At 39.7% G+C, this 19,504-nt stretch overlaps 1 protein-coding gene across 11 annotated transcripts in view; it reads right to left on the bottom strand.

The window, feature by feature from the left end:
- The window catches only part of MRTFA (myocardin related transcription factor A), a 98,723-nt gene that overhangs the window by 20,116 nt on the left and 59,103 nt on the right, over nucleotides 1-19,504 (bottom strand). For all 11 annotated transcript variants that reach the window (XM_071731742.1, XM_071731735.1, XM_071731709.1 and 8 more), the window contains one exon: nucleotides 10,516-10,581. In XM_071731742.1, coding sequence (XP_071587843.1) covers nucleotides 10,516-10,522 — 7 coding nt within the window. In that variant the 5' untranslated portion in view covers nucleotides 10,523-10,581. The remainder of the gene's footprint in view (nucleotides 1-10,515; nucleotides 10,582-19,504) is intronic.

Consider the following 19,504-nt stretch of genomic DNA (forward strand, 5'->3'; position numbering starts at 1 on the left):
TTTCCCCAAAAGAGGTATTAATTAACTCAGTTCAAATCCTTGATCTGCCTAACCAGCTTTGCTAGCAAAACCTTGGGTAAGCCCCTGATGAGAATAAAGTCCTGCCAGAGACACAAAAAAAAACCCCAAAAAAGCAACCAAAAAACCCAAAAACCAAAACCAAAAAAAGCCCACAAAAAAGCTCAAAAAAATCCCCCAAACAAACAAAAAACAAAGCCAAAACAACACAAAAACTTGCCAGTAACTGGGATTTTTATTTCCACTGTATGCAGAAAAAAAGCCTTTGATATTTCTCTGCTACTGGGATATTTAAGAATGCAGGGGTAACTCCTGCAATACCCAATTTCAGTTAAGTATACCTTTTGCCTGCCTTGCTGATTTTGTTTCTGCATTGTATGTGTGGCATTTTCACCCTCGATGAGGGGTAACTTCTGCCCTTGTTCTTGTACCTAGGCCTAGGACAAAGCATGATGCCTCCAGTTATGCTGACAAAACCATCTTTGGACTTGGATCATAATTGTTTTCAAAGAGTTATTTTAACCTGGACCGATATGCTGGTTTACAGCACAGTTCTACAAAGAATAGTGTCAGCAAAACTGAGCAAAAAAACCTTCCCTGCCAAAGTAAAAAAGCAGAGGCTGTGTTTAAAGCCCCCCATGCTGCTGAACCGATCCCTCAAGGCTGCAGATTGTCCCACCTATCTTAGGGAAACTGCCTGACGTTACAAATGGACAAGCAAGCACTGAAAACAGTCCAGGGAAAGAACAGAAGGGACAATAGCATCACCAACAGGGTTTGGGACAAAACAGTCCACCAGGTACCCCCTGACTTAGCTGTAAATACTTTTGTCCCACCCAGCCAGCCACTTGGCTGTTTGTAACATCCTCTGTTACAAGGATGTGCTTGATACCCCTCACCTGTAGACTGAGAGCAGGTCATGATTTTCCTACCAGAGATGAGTTGGCTAGCAAGGATCTCATGAAATTTCTACCACATACAACGAAGGTTTTTAGGCTCTCTGCTACTTACTGTAAAGCATTTTGATGCACCAAAATTCCTGAAGCATTAGTATCTTTGTGCTCACACCCTTAGCTACCATGAGAAACCTCCTTGAAGACCAATGAAGCAACTGTACTCTGTCTCAATCCTGCTTCAAAAATATTTGCAGTTATACATTTAAATTATTTGCCTTCCATATGACCCCCAGACTTAAGCAGCAGCACCAAGGACCACCTATGATAATGCACACCTCTCCATCCAAAACACTGAGGTGGAATTTGTTCATCTTTGCTTCAAAGTGATGTATGAAATAAATTCTATAATACAGGGTTCAAAATTGCAATGCATGAATTCAGTGTTCCCTCAGTCCAAGTCACATTTTGAATATGGGAATGCATGAATTAAATGAGATACTGCCCCAAAGCATCAAACTGGTGCTTCTGAATCAAGGCCAAGGAATTAAACCCAATCTCCAATACAACAGCAGAGACAAAAATCCAGGCAAAATGTTTCAGACATTGTCTTTTCAGAGTTTACTCTGCAAATTTTAGCCTTGCAAAGGTTTCAAAGATAGTCATATGCAGATCTTCAAGTTTTTGTTGCCTAGTGTAAGAAATAGGTAGCATCAGAACCAAATTCAGTCACTCTAAGAATGAAACACAGCCATGGAAGGTTCCAGACCCAGCTGAAAAAAAGAGGTATTTGTACAAATACAAATGTATATCCTGCATTTGCTTATGTAGCCAACAGAATACACTAAGGTTTGCAAGGAACCAGACAAAGGGAAGAAAGAAAAAGGGTCTTCATAGACCTTCATAACTTAAGTGTGTTGGGGGAAGAAGAGGCCACAAAACCTTCTTCCATTGCTAAGATTACTGTGGGAAGCTATCAGATATATAGGCTGACAGAGGAGAGACAGCACATGAGCCCTCCTTGGCCACAGTATCTAGCTCATCACAGACAACAAAGTGATACTTGAAATGCAGATCAGTTGGTCAGACAACATGTAATGTCTGTAGAATGCCTACTTATTCAAGAATGGCTCTTCAGTTAAGATTGGTTCCTGAGGGAAAGGTAAAATCCCCCTTTGCTCTGATAAAGAGAAGAACATATCTCCAAACCCAACCTCAGACATGCTGACTTAGAACAGCAGAAGGCCTTCTGCTGGAGCTATTCACCTCTGCTCTCAGCTGAATTCTAGTTTCTCTCTCTTGTTTACTATGCTTTTGTAAGAAGATAAGATATGGTGCTGCACGTAGGCTCAATGACTTCCTCTGTCAGGTTCAGGGTGGGGCTCTCACCCTGTAGCATTTGGCGTGTAGTATTTGGTAAGAGGCACAAAACTTGAGCCACAGATCAAGGCAGTTGGCACTTTCTTCCCTGCTTCATCTTCACCCCACTTTTAAAAGGCATTTCTCATGGCATGGAAGAAAAAGAAAGGAGCCATCTACTTATTAGTGAGGCAGTATCATATAGGAGGTTACTACAGAAATATGAAAAAGGGGTGAGGAATACACAGGTGGTTGAAAAGACATCTCCATCAGCACCCTTTTCTCCTCACACAGCTCCAGGTAGTTTGGCATCCAGTAGGCAAACCTGACCTTACTGGAGAATTTTTGCTGCTTTCATACCCCTGGCATTGATGAGAGGCCTTGGATTAAGTCTAGGGTCTAAGTATCAAGTTAAGGATAAAAAAAGAAGCCACAACTGGTAAATTTTCATTACTCAAACCCCAAAATATATAAATTCAGAAACTTCAAAATTAAGATTCACCTAAAAGAAAAAAAGTCCCAATACTTTTATGAATGTGAGAGACATCTCTGGCACCTCAACAAATGCAGCTTTGCCCTTCAGTGATGCCCTTCAAAAACAGTGTCATTTATTAAAGAATTAAGATTGTTTCTATTCTCCAACTGAAGAAAGGCTGGAGAAAGTTCTGCTGCACCTTGTTACTCTGGCCAGTGCTGCCAAAGCATAACATTACATTTACAGTCCTACCACTTTACAGTGTCCTCCCTATTAACATGCTTTTCCAATCCATAGAGAGATATGGCACAGAAGACAGCAGTGCAATAAAGGTCATGTTGACTGGATTGCTTGGTGATGCTCAGGCTCCTGTGGAAGGCAGAGCTGAAGAAATCCTGCCCCCTTTACACCCTACCTCATACAGCCACCCTTTCTCCTGCATCAATACCCACAGGCCTGCACAGTGTAGTGGCTCACAGAGCTGTTGCTCCCCCCAAAATCCACTTTCCAGCTCCCTGAACTGGGCTTGCCCTGGTTGCATAAGCATCCATGCAGGTGGGACTGTGCACCCACTTATCATGGAGCTGTGCACCATCCGAGCTGCTTCCAACACCTGAACCAAGCACCTCCCCAGAGCTCATGTCCACAACTCAGCAAAACCTTCAGTAGCTTTACTACAGCAGCATCTCCTTTATGATACACCTGAAGTGTAAGATTTTCATTAGTTTCAACACTGAAAAGCCTGAAGTGTAGGTTTGTCGCAGAAAACTTGGAAAATTACTGACAGAAAGGGATAAGATTTTTCAAGTCTAAACACTGATTTTTTTAAATCTCTTTACAGATATGTATAATTTCTCAGAAATTATACACCCTCTTCAGAAGCAAAGTGGAAATTGTCACCCATGGTAACAGTTATCAGATCTGTGGGTGACTATGGATACAGCTTTGTGTGAAATAACATCTACAGCAACTATGATACAGTATAAATAACAAACACAACACATAGACTAACCTGCTCTGTCCATCACCATTAACACTTTGTATTAAAAAGACATTACCTAAATTCTGAACTGAAATATAATTTTTAAAAAAGCTTTATTACAATTAAGATTATGCCACCTCCAAAATGAAGAGGAAGAAGGAGATAAGGAACTTATAGTGAGAACTCTTAGAGACATGCATTCCTAGATCAGACTTAATGCCTGCTTCTTGGACAGATAATTGCCCTTTGCTAACTCTTCTGACACCTTTAAGTAGTGCCCAGACTAGGGAAGGTGTGGGGCCATGAGAAGGAAAAGGAGACCATTTCCATTTAACAGGTAAGAACGAACCCAAGGTGACTCTGGGAACTTGAAGGGGGAAATCTGTATTACATCCCAGATTTTACCCCCCTGAATTATTATATTTCTCTTGCAACTGGCAGAGTTAAATCTTTTATCATTTAAGGGATCGAGAACTAAATGCAGTTTATCAAACTCCTTTCTACAACTATAAGTAGCAAACAGCACTGTTCCATTACAAACAAAATTAACTTTCCAACTCCAATCATGTCTCATTAAGCACACATTATAAACATATGGAAAACAAACACAGGCAGCTATCTAAAAATATAAACAAACCAGGTGCAGTTATTAGCCCCCTGACAATGAGGCTCTAGGCTTAAATTCACAGACTCCTTCTCCACACAAAGCCTCAAGGCTTTGAAATTGCGCTTCAAGAGAAGAGATCAAAGAAACAGCAAATAATTCCTGGGAGACAAGCTGCAAGTAAATGAATGATAGAATTAAGATAAAACTATTTACAGATTTCTGTGTTTCATGCCACAAACAGAAATGTAACTGCAAGTGCCTTCTACAGCTTTTGTTTGTTTTACAATACCTCCTTATGGCCCCATCCTTATTCTCCATGCACGACACTGAGTATATTAAAAGTTTCACTGCAGCCTCTATTTTTGAGGTCCCATGAACACAATGAACCAGAAAACTGCAAGGCTTCAGATATACCATGGAGTATTAAAAAAAATTATTGTTTTTAGATAAAGAATAAATAAAAGCTTGACAGGTTTGGACACCTTATTAAACAGGTCTGGAGATTATGATATTTACAGTCTATACATATGTTTTTAACTCTTTATCCTAAAAGAAAGCCGAGTTTCAGCTTGTTTGCTGTAAAAAAGGTATGAAAGTGAAGCAGTCACCAATGGGGAGAACAGCAGACACTAGATGGCAGGGAAGTTAAAAAGAGTATTTTTGTTTTGTTACTATAAATACACTCAAAAAACTACAGGGAACATCACTACAAAGAGCCAATATGTAAAGCAGTTAGAGAATGATAGGAGCATGCTAAGCAGCAGAGACAGGTGAAGCAGGAAGAGCTCTTTTGGAGTGTTACAGCAATTGGTTTATCTGCAGTTCAAATGTAACACACAACCACCTCAAAATGTCAACTGCGTAGCCTCACTGCAACACTTCCAGTCAATGAAACTCCACACAGGCATAACAGTTCATCTTTTATCCTATCCTACATAGGAGATAAAATATTGTTGAGCCATAAAGAATTGTACCTTAAGTCTTCATCATGACTGCAGAACGATTCTTGCCATGAAAAATACTGTACACGAAGGTAACTGTGTATGTTTCTACAGCTTACTGCCTCTCCTTTCTTTGACATGCATCAAAAGATGCTCCTATCTCACGATTCACAGTTAAGCAATTTTTAAAAGCAAGGTTTTTTCTTTTTTTTCTGACTACCTTTAATACGTTCTGATGTAACTATTGCTTGTGACAGGAACTAGAAGTTGACTATATCCCCAAAGGACAAGTCTCTTTTGACTACTCCCTCATATAATGTATTAACAAGTTTTAGGTTTAAAACTGGCAACTTAATAAGATAATATGAACATCAATAATAAATATAGAGCTGTGCAATAAAGTTGGAAGGGCCTAATTTTCATCAAATTACTTATCTGAAATTGAGAAGTGGTTATCAGGTAAAGGGTAAAGCAGCAATACCATTGTTAGTGATCCTGTACAAACACAAGTGCAGATTTATGGCCAAATTTAGGGCTTAAGGTTTTAAAGTTCTTTAACTTTAAAAACTCACAAGTGGCAAGCATTTTGCTTCTTGAAATCAGCACCTCAAAGATCCTTGTTTTCTTGAGAGGGTAGCTGTGCTGGGTGCAGTAGACAAGTTACAAGCTTTGTCTAGATGCTGATCAACTCAGCTATGCCAAAGTATAACCTGTGTTCTGTATCCTCAAGTTGCTAAGTGACCCCAACAAATGGCAACACCTTTAGAATTAATTGTAACCAGTGTCTCACAGCTTGCCCTCAAAAGCAAATGCCTGTATTTTATTTTATTTTATTTTATTTTATTTTATTTTATTTTATTTTATTTTATTTTATTTTATTTTATTTTATAACAAGTATTAAATTTTCTCTATTCACCTTATGGCTAAAAAAAATGCACCTAGTGATATGAGGCCTAATGATACTACAATTATTCAACCGCCTGCTGTATTACAATAATTCCTAATAGTCTCATGTTGCAATCTATGGCACATTCCTTTCATGAAGTCCAGATAGAAAACACATTCTCCTCAGCAGAGTCTGAGACCCAGCAGCACAAGATTCACAAGCCTTGTATTTCAAAATATGCTCAAGCAACTAAGAAGCTAAATGTCCAAGAAGAAAACTGCATCCAAGTGATGCTGAGACACAGCACGGAAACCCCTCAGAGCCTGTAAAAACAGTCTGATGAGAAAAACAGCACAAAATCCATCCTGTTGGGATTCTGTGAACATTCATGCACTCTGCATGTATCGCATCCTAAACACAAATATACAGACAGAGTAGTTGGACGCGGGCACAAAAACTGGCAAACAGACAGGACACTGAAGCCAAAAAAGAAGCTTCTGGAAATTCTCTGCTGGTACTGCAGCCACCCTCCTAGTTTTCAGGCTAGAATATGCTCTTTTCAAAGGCTGCCTGTGTCATCTTTCAGCTATTTACCAAGCAGTGCTATGGAGCAGCTCCAATATATTATCTACTTCTGCTTCACCTGCTTAGGTGAAACTGATGATCACAACAACTGCTTTCGTGCAAGATTTTGCCACATGGCAACCTTTCATGCTTGCCTGTATTTTGTGTTCGCAGCCAGAACCCAAATAATCCTGATGGATAAAACACTAGGCATCTGAAGCTTTAAACCTTGCAAAACAGAAAAAAACACAACTTATATTGCAAAGCAGATTATAGCTATGTTTGCCAGATATCTTTCATCTAAAAAGATTTTGCTGTTTTAGTTGAAGCTATTTGCCACGTCTTTCTACTCAGATGCACGCTAGCTACTGTTCTAAATATTCTTTTCATGGGTGGAACTGAGTGTTCAATATTCCCCTCAAAAACCTTACAATCTCTGTAACCTTTAAATTCGACACTATAACAACTGAAAGCATCTGACTGCTCTATAGAATGTTCAGAGCTGATCAGACAGCAGTTTTTGTTTAGCTTGCATTTCAATGAGAATGAGATGAAAATGACCTCTGCATACCTACAAAAAATGCAAATAGCAAAAAAGCTTGGCTATTTGCACTATCAGAAAATAGACCAAGACCTAAATAAATAAAAAACTCAGCTCTCTTTGTTTCTAGATACTGTCTTCCTAGATCAAATCACAGGTACGTCACACGCAGATGAAGACTTGCTTCCCATCTCCTTTCTATGGGCAATTGAGAATTTTAAACCTCAGCTAATGAATCCTTCCTTCTATTAGTAAAAAGTTACCCAAAGTGGTAACAGAAAAGCAAGAAGAATTAATGAAGCATAAAACCCAGTTACTTTGAATCCTCTGACACTGCTTATAAATGCTTTATATCTTACTACAATACACAAATCTTTTAGTGAAGTATAGCCCTACTGTAGGTAGCTGGTGGATGGGAAAGGCTATTCAAGCAAGCTTAAGTGTTCTTGGTTTAAAAAAATGTTGAAATGTTTGCCATTTTTTCTCTACCATGTAAACAAAACTCCACATGGAAAAAAAGTAAGCAAATCCCATCTCTGTTTTGAACAAGCACAGCAGGAGTGCTGTGACTCTCACTCTCACTCAATGGGACACCAATGGGTCTTCTCCCACCACTTAGGTTTACAGTGTCCAAAAACATTGTGTTGATGGAAGCCTGAAATACATTTTCACCCTTAAGGGCAGCAATATGAATCTAAGACTTACACTGCAATCAGGAGAACCACAGGTACCAAAGTGATTTTGCATGCTATATACAGCTTTCATGTGAACCAAAACATTTTATTTCTGCCCTACCTGTTTCATGGATTTTTGGATGGTGGTTTGGCTACAAGATGCAGGAACTGACCTGTATTTAAGGCTAGTTGAAAGGAACATGTAGGAAAGCACAGTAAGAACAAATCTGCACAGAGGAACAGTTGCTGAGGAACTGACATCCATACTGCATAAGAAAAGGTGAAATGGGAGGTGTTGTGCCAGACAAGCTGTAGGCTGGTCCCATGGGCTGAATGTGTCTTCACTGTAGGCAAAATATTTTCCGGTTTTCTTTCTTCCCAATTTAATCAAAATCTCAAACTTCATTTTGTGGTGCAAAGCAAGGTACAGTAGGCAGGTGTAACAAGGAGCTTCACTTCAAAAACTTCACCTTTCTGATGCAAGCTATAATGCTAATGTAGAGACAACCCAAACTACCACTATTCTTTCAAGAGTGTTAAAGCACTCCAGATGGTAAATAAAGGCTAGAAGTCAGCCAGCATTTCACATGGAAACAGAGCTCTAATTCATTTAATTCAGCACCAAACCATACTCTGGATTCTCATTTTTTACATTTTTGTTAAATCATCATGCTGAAAGTAGAAGTAAAGATGTCATGGCTCTGAGATGCCTTCAGAGGAACATGGTCCCTAGTCATCCCTGTCCTCCTCTGGTTAAAAATGGGACATTTGCTTTAATTAACACAATTTATCTCACATCTGATCTCATTAAAAATGGCCCAGACAAATAATGTTTTAAACATTTTCCTGTGTGTATTTATTTACAGTTGGCAGGTACCTGTAAATAATACCATGATTTGGAGGGAATTAATTTCAAATCACGTTTAGAACAGATTTGCTGAAGTGTTTTTTCTCCACTGCAGAAAAAACCCTTTCATGCATCTACAATATTTTCACAGTGATGTCTCACTGAGCGTTCTTCTTTGGTCTGTCATAAAACTCACATGTAAGAGAGATAAATGAAGCAATTAAGGCCATAAGTCTGCAAAGACTAGTTATTTAAGCTGTAATTTAAGTAAATTTAAGACTAACTACTCTGGGTGCCTTACTGGAATTACTTGCAAGGGCTTAATTTTCAAAGGGCCTGTAAAACAGACCCCTCTCAGGAATCACAAGTTTGGCCAGCCACGCTTTCAAGAAAGAAAGTACTAAATATAATTTAAAACAGCATTTGAATACATATCCACCTAAAGCAGGAGACCACAAAGAAGTCAGGAATATTTTCTTCTGGCAAGCATTAGTAAGAAGGCACAGTCACTGGGACACTAGCTTTTCATCCAAAAGCATTCTATGAAAGTACATATATTAGTTCCCTAGGTAAAAATAAGAGGCATGATGCACTACATCCAGACAGGACAATCTTTCCTTTTTCATTTGGTAACTGAACTTCAAGTGATGGTCCCAGAACCACCTTGAGCATGTCAGTGCCTTGCAGTGAGCCACTTCAGCTGACAGAGTGCTGCTGACAGCTTCTCTTCATTCAGAGAGAGAGCTGACAGCCTAACCCTACACCTTCAGCAAAGTCTAAGTCACACCACTGTGTCGTATCACAGTGTGCACCCTAGAAACAGAAGAAAAGAGAAACTCCTCAACACTACGATGTCGTCAAGTAAGGTTCATGAAATGGGGGAAAGTTTTTGAAAGATGAAAACAAATGCCTGATTCACTGCCTTTTACTAAAACTGTTAAGTGAAACTGAGACAACCTCAAAAATAAAACACTTGCTTTTTGGTCTTCCTTTGAGTTATTACCTCTAAATCAGAGGTACCAAAGCAAGACAAATATATTTGTCAGTATCTTTTTGCATTTTGAGGGGAAGGAGGGGAACAAAACAAGAAAAAAATTCAAACCACCTTCTTCAACACAGTGAATTTATTAAAGCTTGGTAAAAGTTCTATGGCTTTTCAGATTTTGCCTTCCCCTGTGCAGAAAGGAGACTGGCTGATGCCTACAGGACTCTTTCTAGCTATGTTTTCTAGCTACAAACATAAAACATGGCCCCTTTTGGTTAACATCTTGCACACAGTGCCTGTTTTCACTCAGTTTATGGAATGTGTACATACAAAATTAAAACTGCCTCAGAGGCCTGGGGAGCTGACAAACAAGAACAGAAACTGCAGAGGCAGGAAGCCTGTTAAAATAGTGATTACCAGCATGTGTGAAGTATATAAGGCACTTCTAATATAGTATGCTGCCCAGAAGACTCTTCTCCACTGTGATGAAATACAAACATTCTTCTGGAGTACAAGTTAGGCTTGGAGCCACTACCCTCTTCCTCAGGATCAGAGGTGGCTCCATACCTAGGGTACCAACACTTCAGAAGGATCAAGTTGGGTGGGACAGGGTGGGGCTCTTAAGCAGGATGTTTTTCATCCAGAAACAGAGAATCTGATCTTTCAAATCAAACGTGAAAACCTTCTCCACTCAAAAAAACATGCATAAGAGCACCAAGACAAAGAGTTTAAGTGGCACTTACGTGGCATGATCCCTTGGCTCACCAGCTCCTCCCGTGTGCGTCGCTGCTGGAGCTTCAACTGCAGCACTGCACGAGAGCAGAGAGAGGGGAGAGAAGGAAACCCATCAGTGCAAGAAACAACTGAAGAGACATTTTCAAACGCATCTTGCTTTCTTCTTGGGATGCCAAGGTGCTAGCGAGCAGCAGAACAGAAAGACCCTCCCCTCCCACCCTGCTCCCCTGCAATTGCAGAAGTGGCCTTCAGCAGCCAGGTTTCCGTATTCTGCTGCGGGCGAGGGAGAGGAAGTTGCGCAGGGTCTTGGCAGGGTGATAAAAATCCGCAAAGCCTGCCTTGTTTCTCAATTCTTTCTAGAGCACCAACTTCTTTCCAAACCATTAATATGAAAAAACAAAGGGCAACAACTGACTGACAGTCCTCCAATAAACACGGAGTGACACTCCAGTTGCTAATGACTCCTGAAAACTCTAATTACCATGTGTAGATTAAATTGATATGACAAAATTATTGGTCATTACTCTAAATTACAAGGCTGATTTCCTTCCTCAACCCAGAAATTCTCCTTCATAAACATTTAATGAAAGTGAAATATCATGGATATATCTAAAAGTGTCCTTGTTCCACACCAAAGGAATCCCTTATCACTACAATTTTTCCTATTTATTTTAGAGTAGCAGAACATATTCATTACCAGTATGAAATGCAATTTATTTTTTCTAATGCAAATCCCTGGAGTAGTCATAATTTCGACACTTAGATTCTAACAGCAGTTTGTCTTTAAACTACTCGATCAAAGCAATATTCTAGAGATTGTTCTTACAAAGACAGCTTCCATACAAAAGGGACCTCACAAACCCAAAGAAAAAAAATTACTTGTGCATGTGCCAACACACATCAATTTAGGACAACCTGAGTGAACATCAATAGACACTGAATCCTGTCTGGAATCAAGCCCAAGCTCTTACGAATACTCAACATAAAATATTACAGAATGAATGGCATGACATCTTTCCCATTTTCATTTCAGTTTCTCTGTCAAGCTTCTGTCTGTTGTATGGTCCACCTAAAAGAAGCCCACACAAACAAAGTGGAACCACCAGACAGCAAAATTACTTTACAGTCCAAGGATACAATCCAAGTATATAATCCTAATGCTTCCTTCCTCAAGGACTTTTCTGGTCCAATACATTCATTTTATACATTACATCCAAATTTACAATGCACACTCCCTAAAGTAGGGACCAAAAAATTTAAGGAAAAGATACCACTTCATCTACTTACACACATTACCACATTTTATCTGTTCCTTTCAACTCCTATTTGCAGTTTTCATTTGACCAAGATACATCCTGCAATAAGGGTCCTGGTCTTCATATGATGTTAAGGAGAGATCCATCTCTTTGGTTGGCTGCACATTGTCTATTCACTCTCACTTACATTTTCACTGAAATTTGTCAAGTTTTCACTTCCCTTGGCTCTTGATGTACCTTTCTTTAAAAGGTTTATGACAGAATATATTTTCTACCTGCGGAGGTACTTCTGTATACAATGTGCAATCAAGTTACCTCTCCTCTTTCTTAAGCCTAACTAGGATTTCTTAACATAGGCTCTCTGGGCAGGAAACTGCTTCTTTTAGTATGGGGAAGGGAGAGAGGGAGGGTGGGTGTAGAGAGCACCATGCTAATTCTGTGTGGGATCAGCCAAGAGCCCGAGTGATGAGGAGAGAACACAGAGGGGAAGGAACAGACCCTTCGTTTGGCCGTGAAACTGGAAACAGAAGTGGAAGTCCCAGACTCTTCCTCCCACCCAGCATGCTATCACACTCCTACTTCTGTGCTAGTGTGAGGCCTAATGCAGTCTCACGGGCAGCCTGTTCACAGAGATCATCATTTGCAGGATTGGTTTGGAGGCGATCAAAACCCAGATCAGGGGGTGACGCATCTACACCAGCACTTGACCCAACAGCTTCCCCTGGCAGCATCAAATCTCTTACTCCCTGCATCATCATCGCTCACGTTCCCCTGCCTGGTGGCTGCACTCACTGACATGACAGAGACCACAGCCCAAACAGAAGAGGGAATAGTTTCCTGTCTCAGTTAGTGAGTTGACAAGGACAACTGTACAGCCAGGTATTTGCTAAATGCTAACATGAGGCAGGAGTGAGACTTCATCCTCCCAGCAGCAGTAGGCCACTAAGTTATTTCAGCCCTAGTAGGTAACAACACATTAAACCTCTTACTCTATGGCATTATTTCCACTAGTGAGCCATTTCAGGGACTTTTTGTATAGCCTGAATTAGCGTATCTCACTAATTTGTACAGGCAAGGCACAAACCTATAGCATCAGGTCTATCTCCACAGCTTTAAGTGCAAATAATCTCATTCTTACTCATGTCTTCCCACTTACACAGCTAGAAATGTATGTTAGCCCTTTTTGACACTTCACTATTTATTTGCTAGGACCATCTACTTTCCCTCCCATTTCCAACTAAACCTACTATTTTTTCTTCCACCTCCCAGATTCTGAGATTTTCAGCTAAAACCTCCACCTCACGGGTAGACAGGCATTTTTTGCTTCTTGATGCATATGTATTTGCTCCTCTGCCCTCACCTGTATTTAGGCACATTTTGCCCAACTTTCTCAGTTTGCCTAGTGATCTAAACCATTTTTAAATGTTATTATTTATGCCTCCACTGATCTTTGTTCCATCTACACCATTACTATCTTGTCTCTGTTTCCGGACCACACCTGGCTGATCCCAATTAGAAATATTTTTCTGTTTTCTTTGATTATAGTCAGTTCTTAGTTCACTTAAACAGTGCTTCATTAAATTCAAAGATAGTTTTAAAAACAAAAATATATCACACTATAAAGGTAAAGACCTTATAAAAGTTTATAACACCCAGACAAAACTCCTAGCAACCAAATTTGACATATCCAGAAAATAGAACTGCATTTGAACAGACCTGTTGTCACAAACTGAAAAGCTAAATAGAGTGATTAGACTGCTATTCTTGTACCATCTAAATTCTTTATAAAATTTTCCGTAGTTTTTTCCTGGAGCTGATACCAGATTAGACACTCTTTACTCACTCACCCTTTTTCAGTAGTGAGGCAAAAGGTTACTGGTCTTTAGCTCTTCTGAAGTATCCCTGATGTTCCCTGATTTATCAGAAATCAGCCTCAGCCAGTCAGTTAGAGACTTCATCAATGACTTGAAATTCCCTTCCTGACTTCAGCTTCCCTTACAAATTTTCTAAATATATCTTATTTCTGTATCAGTTACCATCTACTACCCTTTTTCTCTACCCATTGTATGCACCTTTTATTTTTAAACATTATGTCCCTTCACAGCAAGAAACTAGCAACTGTCAAGAGGACTAAACTGGAGAAAGGAAAAAGATCATTTTCAGGATACTTTTAATAGGCACTAAGTAATTCCTGGGATTTATTAATGTATATACTTATATATTAAGCACAAGCTATAATCAGCAAATAATCTACTTTTTTTTCCCCAATATTTTTGTGGCAGAGAGGAGGGCGAAAAGGATTCTTTCAGTTCACTCCTGAATTCATTTTGGCTTAAATCAGTACTTGGAGTTCCCAACACCACTTCATATATTTAGGAGATCACCTGTTTACGTGTGCAAGTGTGTGAATCCTATATATAGATTAACAGATGGCCCAAGAGCCAATCCAAGACTGTTGTACATGGAGCTCAGCCAAAGTTCTAGTATGACCAGAGAAATTCAAAGTTACTCAAAGACAGACTGGAGAGTAAGTCTTTCAACCACAAACCAACAATCTTCTGTTTCCTTTATCCCTCTACTTAACCTTTAATTTTCAAATTAAGAATAAATCAGGCCATGTAAAGGAGAGATATCTCTGCTGGCTAGAAACTAAGTTCCATACTGGTATCTTCCTTTCTACCTCTTTAATACCACTTGTGTCACAGTCTATGCAACATTCTGTGGGCTTTTTTTGCTTGTGTGGTTTTCCCACCCAAAAATGAAGATAATTTATTTATTTCAAAAGGATGGAAAAATCTGAAATATAATTTAAAGTTGGTCAAGGCTTTTATATCTCTAATGAACCAAGAACTGGTAAAACATTCCAGAGGAATCTGGGAGCTGATATAAACCACTGCTGCCAGCAGTTTAAGAGGAGGGGTAGAAAAGAACTGGGGGAGAGGGGTATGCTAAGAGACAAAAAACTTTGTAATACAGCTACTATCAACAGATTTACACTTAGTGAAACACAGCAAATCATGACTATTTTCTTGTTCACTTTAGCATAGTAGTGCCTTAACAGGGAACCCACAAGCAAATCCCAAGACCAGAGCTTACTCCTGCCTACTCATGGCTGGTGGCAGCTCAGAGCAGTATACACTTAACATAGAGAGGGTGCTCTCTCTGGATACTTTCAGGACACTTACATCTCTAGTTGTAGCAGCCCAGGGGTGAATTAGTCGTAAGTAGTAGCAACTAATATTTATGATGACCTAAGATGTTTTTGCAGCTCATCATCTAAATCTGGAACAGCATGCCTGAAAGCCCTTCTATTTCTAAACCATAGTTGATGTTCAACAGTTTGACTAGAACTGCAACAGAAAACGGACTGCAGCCTCTGCATCTCAAGAGAAAAAAAAATAATCTCATCTTCAAGACTGTGTCACATACCAGGACAGGTTTATGACAACAAATTAAAAATATATTCTGCATTTCCTGTTTTTTGAAAACCAGCAAAGAGAAGCACACAGCTCTGAACTGCATCTTACAGTGGGGCCTTGTGCATGGTATGTTGAATACAAAATTACTGCCAAAGGGACTCTGTGTTCACATTTCTATAAAATCTATTCTTCTCAGGAATCCCGAGTGATATTCAAGGTCACCCAAACAAGGTCATGACTAAGCACAGCCGTATGGTGGATTACAAATGACAGAATGAGCAGTTGCACAGAACAGGGAGGGAGGAAGGCTGCTACAGCCAAATGAAACCCTCTAGAGGTGCTAAGGGAGGCAGAACACCCTGGAATTTGGGCTAGGGTACCTGTGCTGAAAGGAAGAGTGCAAGATACAAACAGAATATTAAGCAGATTGGCTGTGTGATCACAGGCAAGGTTTATTGATTTTGGGAATTCTGTGAAAGCGATCTGCCTGATAGAAAAATTTATCCTTGCCAACCCAATCAATAAGTCATGTGATTAGAAAGAGAAACCACTGAAGCACAAGTGAAATTAGCCTAACTTCATTATCTAGGCCGAGGAAAGTACAAGTGTAAGTAAAACCAGTAAAAAGCAAGCTAAGCACTTTAGTGCTCATAAGGGTTCACAGTAATTTATCTGCATGCCACTCAGCACCTCTGCACACCCCATTTGAAAGCCCAGTGCTAGAGCATCCTCTTAACTGAGAAGAAAGCATTAATAAAGCACAAACTGTGATGGAAACCTGGCAGTTAGTTCATCAACACCTCTACCTTTCAGGAGTGACAAAGGTTTTTTTTTAAAAGAGAATTTTCACTGGCCTAGCACTGAGTAGGTCTGACTGGGTTCACTTTTTGAGGGTCAGAGACCCCAGCCTAAGGAAACGTGGCACTGGACCATCATTTGCAGCCCACGGATATTTTTCAGTGCAATGTGTGCACCACCATTAGATTAAACCAACAGCTTCTATGCAGCCAACCTAATTATAATATGCAACCATAAAAGATTACTTTGACGACATGGGGTATTTGCTCAACGAAACTATCACAGCTGTTTGTGTGGAACAGGGGCCTCCAACTTATATATCAGAGTGCCATGGAACTACTGCTTTGAAGGTTGAAGCCACCTCTCTGCTTACCACTTGGTCAGCAGCAGCCGTTCCATTGACTCTGAGAATTTTTTTCCTAGTTTCTGATTAAGTAGTCACATTTGACAAGGAACCAATGTCAAATGCAGCTTTGGAATATGCAGCACATCAGCAGTTGTTTTCAGAGGAAATTGTATACATTTATGATTTATTCAGTCCCTTGGAGATGGGGTGAGAAAACCTTTCTCTCACACTGAAAATGGTCTCTAAGCATTTTTAAGCTGTGCTTGCTAACAAAAGGAATGTTGAATGGCATTAGCCCTTTCATGCTTCGATGGGAAGCCAGATCAGGTTCTGGTTCACACAGCAGCAAGAGCAGCATCTGCTAAACTCCAATTGCAACACCTTTCTGTACAGAAGAAGCAAAGGGCAGTTAGTGTTACCAAGTATTTTAGAGTCATCTAAAGAAGCTACAAGAAAAATTCAGCTATAGTAGTTTGTGAACAATGAATGAGTATACGATGGTGAAAATTAATTCTGAAAATAACTCAAAATGCTGAGGTGGACAACTTACTTTTTTTTCAGAGCTGTGTTTTTCTGGCACTGTTGAAAACATCCCCCAGATCACACAGAATGCACTAGAATAGAGGTAACCAACAAAGAAAAGCCAACTTTTCAGGCCTTTTTTAAAGGCAATTTTCTGAGTCTAACAGCATTTTAATCCACTAACTGCTGATGGGGAATACACGCTGGCTTTGCATTTAGGCAGACTGTGCAGTTAACAGAGAAGCATTTAAGTGAAGCAGACTGTAAATGACACCCAAACTGCAGGGATTATATGACAGTTTACTGCCCTGGGAAGGGGATGCCAAAAATTCATGTCCCTCTGTGGGGTGAAGGAGAAGCTGCAGGTACACTGTTGATCCTCACAATTTGCAGGCATTTACTGCTGCTGGGAATAGCAGCCATACAGTTCTTTTCCTCTCAGTGCATTTAAAAGAATAGCTTGGAGCAGGGCTGAGCAAAGGGACAGTTAAGCAGAAGTTTATTTCTTTACTATTTAAGACTATCTTATGTTCCACTACCTCTTTTCTCTACCGAAGCAACAGTGTCTGCTATTAAAATGCAGGCAGTTTCCTCATCTCTTCCTTAGCAACCATACTACAAAGAAAATGTAGTTTGGGAGGGTAAAGAATAGAAAGAAAACTTGTTTTGGTCTCTTAAACTGTTACAACAACTTTTCACAGGAGAGGCAAAAGCCACTTGTTTATATTCATGCTGTGGTCTTCTCTTTTTTAAGAAGTAGGATTGGGACTCTGCACCCAAAGAGAAGCCCTGTGAAGGAGACCCTGAACAGGGAACAAACCCAGGATCAGAAGCGGTTCCCTATTCCAGGTCACATGAATGATGAAAGTGGATTTCTTAGCAGCACTGCAGAAATCAGCACGTCCTGAGGCAATAAGCATCGATGGGCAGGTGTCTCATATCATTTTGGAGGACACTGATAAACTTACCCAGCTGTGTTTGTGCAAAAGAGATGATTGTAGGCACAAGGCCAAACAGGAGGTTCAACTAAGAGCGCTTCACAGCCGCATCAAAGGCAGATCTTCTATAGAGGACTTGAAACTTTCACAACCACCTTTTCTGTCTTACCCTCTCAGTAAGGTTTTGAAAGCTTCCAAAATTACTACAGGTGGGCACAGTTCTGCCTGACATAGACCTAAAACCCCTATCAAAGAGATTCTTAGAAAACCAGAACAGATCTGTCACCTCTGAAGCAACAAGTTCCAAAATATTTCACGGTAGATGTGCTAGTAATAGTCCAAGGATATAATGTGGGGTGCATAACACTAGGGTAGTTATTTTCCATCCAGCACTTCCAAAAGTCTACAGGCTCTCAAATGCCCAGTAGCTTTTAAAAGCAGATGAAAAGTACAGAAAAAGGAATGACTGGTCATTTAAGAACATGAAAAGAGGAGGAAGAGAGAATTAACTGACTCCAACCCTCAGGACAAGAAGGGCTTGTTTCTTGGTAAAATCACACTCTTCAAAAGGCTTCTACAGCTCAAAATGTTCTTGAGTGACACAAAATCATTGACATGGCATGCAGCTTACCAATGCCTACTGATGTATGAGATGCACTGTCTATATGATTGTGTACCAGTAGACTACTTTTGGCTACAAGAAACAAAAAAACAGGTACAGGGCAATAGTCCGTTTTTTGTTGGGAGTGTGCTGTTGCAAGAGAAATATAAAATACAAATATGAAATTTTTAAATGTTTTCAAAGGATGAGGAAATACTTGCAACAGTATAGAAGTGTTATCTTCTAATATAGAAGTATTATCTCCTAATGAGTCAATGTTATACAGCAATAAATAGCCCTGTTAGTGGAGATAGAAAAATACAGACTCTTTGATATGGTTAATTTAACAGAATCAAAGATCCCAGCCTACAAAAGAAACTGGTTCCCAAAGAATGTGAAATCAGAAGCAAATACACAATCAAAAGCAATAGGATTTGTTTTCACTCTCTTGTATTACCCTAAGGTAGCTGACTCACACCAGGAGCACAGAACAGGCAGCTACCTCAGCAACTCAGTTTTGAGGCTTCACATCAAACTTGATACAATGTGGAAACCAAAGTAATAGTAATGAAAAACTGTATTCAGAAGATAAAGCCACAGTTAACAGCATTTTAAGGTTTTTTTTTTAGGACACAGAATTACAAACCAAGCAAAAGCAGTAGCACAGCCCAAGTCTCATGACATAAAATGATCTATCTACCCTCCAGATAGGACAGAACTGTTACTCCTGTTGGGGTTCTCAAAGGCTCACGTTAGCATTGGCATTCTGGGGTGGTGAACTGTGCAGATACAAAAGGAAGAATCAGTTCCGAGTCTTAGAAGTTTACAATCTCACTCCTCAATATCACACACAGTTGAACACATTTATTTCTTGAGCGCTACTGATGCACGTATGGCTAAATATATGACAACTTGCTTATTACTATGAAAGTTATGCTGAATTTTGCAGGGTTCTTTTAATGTTCATTTCAAATAAACAGCAGCTGCTCTGCATTTTACAGCACTTGCCTTCACAGTCTTCTTTCATGATTCAACTCCTGCCATTTCCATTAAACATGTAAAATTTAGGAGGAGTTTAATGCCATTTTAATCATCGCCACTTTTTAATGCAGTAATA

The sequence above is a fragment of the Heliangelus exortis genome, chromosome 1, assembly GCF_036169615.1.
Source record: "Heliangelus exortis chromosome 1, bHelExo1.hap1, whole genome shotgun sequence".
In the NCBI taxonomy this organism is placed as follows: Eukaryota; Metazoa; Chordata; class Aves; order Apodiformes; family Trochilidae; genus Heliangelus; species Heliangelus exortis.